This window comes from Cibotium barometz, chromosome 38 (assembly GCF_041138505.1).
Source record: "Cibotium barometz isolate CiBa-2024 chromosome 38, ASM4113850v1, whole genome shotgun sequence".
Classification (NCBI taxonomy): Eukaryota; Viridiplantae; Streptophyta; class Polypodiopsida; order Cyatheales; family Cibotiaceae; genus Cibotium; species Cibotium barometz.
This window is the reverse complement of record NC_141083.1, coordinates 17,919,268-17,921,531: the sequence shown is the minus strand read 5'-3', so window position 1 is coordinate 17,921,531 and position 2,264 is coordinate 17,919,268. Positions and strand designations below refer to the sequence as shown.

The 2,264-nt window shown below is 44.9% G+C and overlaps 1 protein-coding gene across 1 annotated transcript; it reads left to right on the top strand.

Annotated features, from left to right (window-relative positions):
* The first annotated feature begins 304 nt into the window (after positions 1-304).
* Positions 305-996, top strand: LOC147616405 (uncharacterized). The gene is made up of 2 exons (XM_086777076.1): positions 305-559; positions 655-996. The coding sequence occupies exons 1-2, from the start codon at positions 480-482 to the stop codon at positions 941-943; spliced, it is 369 nt and encodes a 122-aa protein (XP_086633202.1). The 5' UTR covers positions 305-479; the 3' UTR covers positions 944-996.
* The last annotated feature ends 1,268 nt before the right edge of the window (positions 997-2,264 follow it).

Sequence of the window (2,264 nt, the reverse complement as noted above, 5' to 3'; positions counted from 1 at the left end):
ATCAGCCTTGTTTTGGAGACCAATTTTCAAAGTGGGTTTCTTTTTAAATGGGCTTGGAAAACACTCCAGCCTTCAAATTTCAGCATGCATGAAAGCTCCGTGGGAATGCCCATTTAAACCAAAAAGATAAAGCTTGTATGAGAAGGATTCCCTCAGCACTGGTATATAGAAAGTGGGTTTGGCGGGTACAAGAGGTGGGTACAAGAGGTCTTATGCGTAAGCTGTCCCCTCAAGTTCAAAGGATTACCAGCATCTTTTTTGGCAAATGGTCAAAAAGAATAAATCAAGAGATTAGGAAGGAGGATGGTTGGGGGGCTTAGAAAATCGGAAGATCAACAGCAAATTTGCAAAAGCATCTTTGAAACCACTCAATTTAGCATGACTTTTGTCGAGACGATAAGAAGGCCACCACTAAATTTGGTGGGCCTTATCGTTACATAAAGAGGCCTCCTCTTGTGTTGGTGATCCGTGTTGAACTGATGGCAAGATTTGCGAAACAAAGCTTAATGAAGAAGCTCACACAGGCGTGCAGATTAGGAGAGGCAAAACCTCAAAGACGGTGAGTTATGCTAATACTCTTGATTAGAGATTGGTAATTTATGCTTTTAATTTTGTAGTATACAAATGATCTTGTGGTGGACTGCATTTGGGCAGATTGGCGACACGTTTTTACACAAATCTGGCAGCAGGCATGAAGGCAGAAGAAGAAGAAGAGGAGGAGGGTGCTGCGGCGGATTTGAACGGGAGAGTAAATTTTCTGAGTTCTCCAGGAAACAGTAGAGACAGGGGTCGCAGCTACTGGTGGGCCCCGCATCCATGTACAGGGGTGTGGGTCCCCGAAGGCCAAGCTTCACACAGTACCCCCATCACCAGCCAATCCCACTCTGTTGAGGCGCAGCAGCCCTGGTTCCGGGACGACGTCCACCTGGAGTGCCACGCTTGACTCCACGTCGACACCATCATGTGCAAGACTTTTCCACACATCTTTTTTTTGTAATCCACAATTCCTATGGTCTTCACAATCTAAAATTTACCATATCCGTTTACAATACATACTTGTGCCTCCCAATTAAATAAGATTAATAAGTTTTTTCAAATATTTCTTTTTATTACCAAAAGGTTTTGTTTCGTAAGGTAGAAATTACTGAAGTAGGAAAATCCCCCCTTTTTGCGATTGTGGGATCCCACGTTGGTTGCACCTTCACAGTCCTCCATGCGATGTTTATGCAAGCCCTGATGTGCTCCTTCACCACTCAAGCTTGTGCCTCTCTCTCTCTCTCTCTCTCTCTCTCTCACGCACATGGCACACGATTCTCAAGTTGCAAACCAATGCCCCTTCCCCTTCTCTCTCTCTCTCTCAATCAGAGGAGGGGAGGGGGCCAGATGTGCCGCTGAGAGAGGGCCTAGCTAGGTAATTAGCAACTTTACAAAAGCTTGAGCAGTTGGTGTGAGATAACAGAAACAAGTGCGGCAGTTTGCTGTTTGTGCCTGGGAAGGACCTGTGCGCCTATACAGTAGAGAAGAGGGCGGAGGAAGAGGGTCAATGGGGAGGAATATCCTGTAAGTGGAAAAATTCGTATGGTTGTGGATTTTTCATAGCTATGAGATATTGAGAGCTATGCCTTCACTACTCACGCAAATGAAGGTTTTGCAAAGACAAGCGTCCAGGGGATAAGGGAGTTGACGGAGATGCAGTTGGCCTCATCTGCATGCAGACGAGGGAGGTTGACGCTAATCTGGCACAATTGCCAACTCGCAAGCTACCCAGTAGATCGCAAGCGAACAAGTGCTCGTTAATTCGGAGGCGAGGCATTTGTACGAAGTGCAGAACTGCCAACTTGCAAGCCGCCCACTAGATCGCAGAACAAGTGCTCCTGATTTCTACGTTTATTTCCAGCAACATGCAAATAGGGGTCGATTGCCTTGAAGCCTCAACAATAGGGGCCAATAGGTATCAATTGCGCTTAACTGTTTAAACCGAATCAAATTCCAATTAAGGTTTTAAAAAACCTTCTCGAATCCATATTCCCTCTATTGTATTAAGGTCTCATAGCCCACCTCTAACTAATGTATTGATTTTTATTTATCATTCATTGTGTACCCCTACTCGGGTCAAATTGGACCAAGGCAATATATGAGAAAATAAACAAGAGAGAGACCAATTGGATGGTGCTTGAGTATTTGGAAGAAGAGGTGGAACCTAATATGGGAATCCTTGGTTCGAGTGAAAGCTCATACATTTCTTTGGAGAGTATGCTTGCTGG

Coding starts and splice junctions, on each gene's coding strand:
- LOC147616405 (XM_086777076.1), top strand. CDS start 480: ATGGCAAGATTTGCGAAACAAAGCTTAATGAAGAAGCTCACACAGGCG. Junction 560..654: donor GAGGCAAAACCTCAAAGACG/GTGAGTTATGCT, acceptor GCATTTGGGCAG/ATTGGCGACACGTTTTTACA.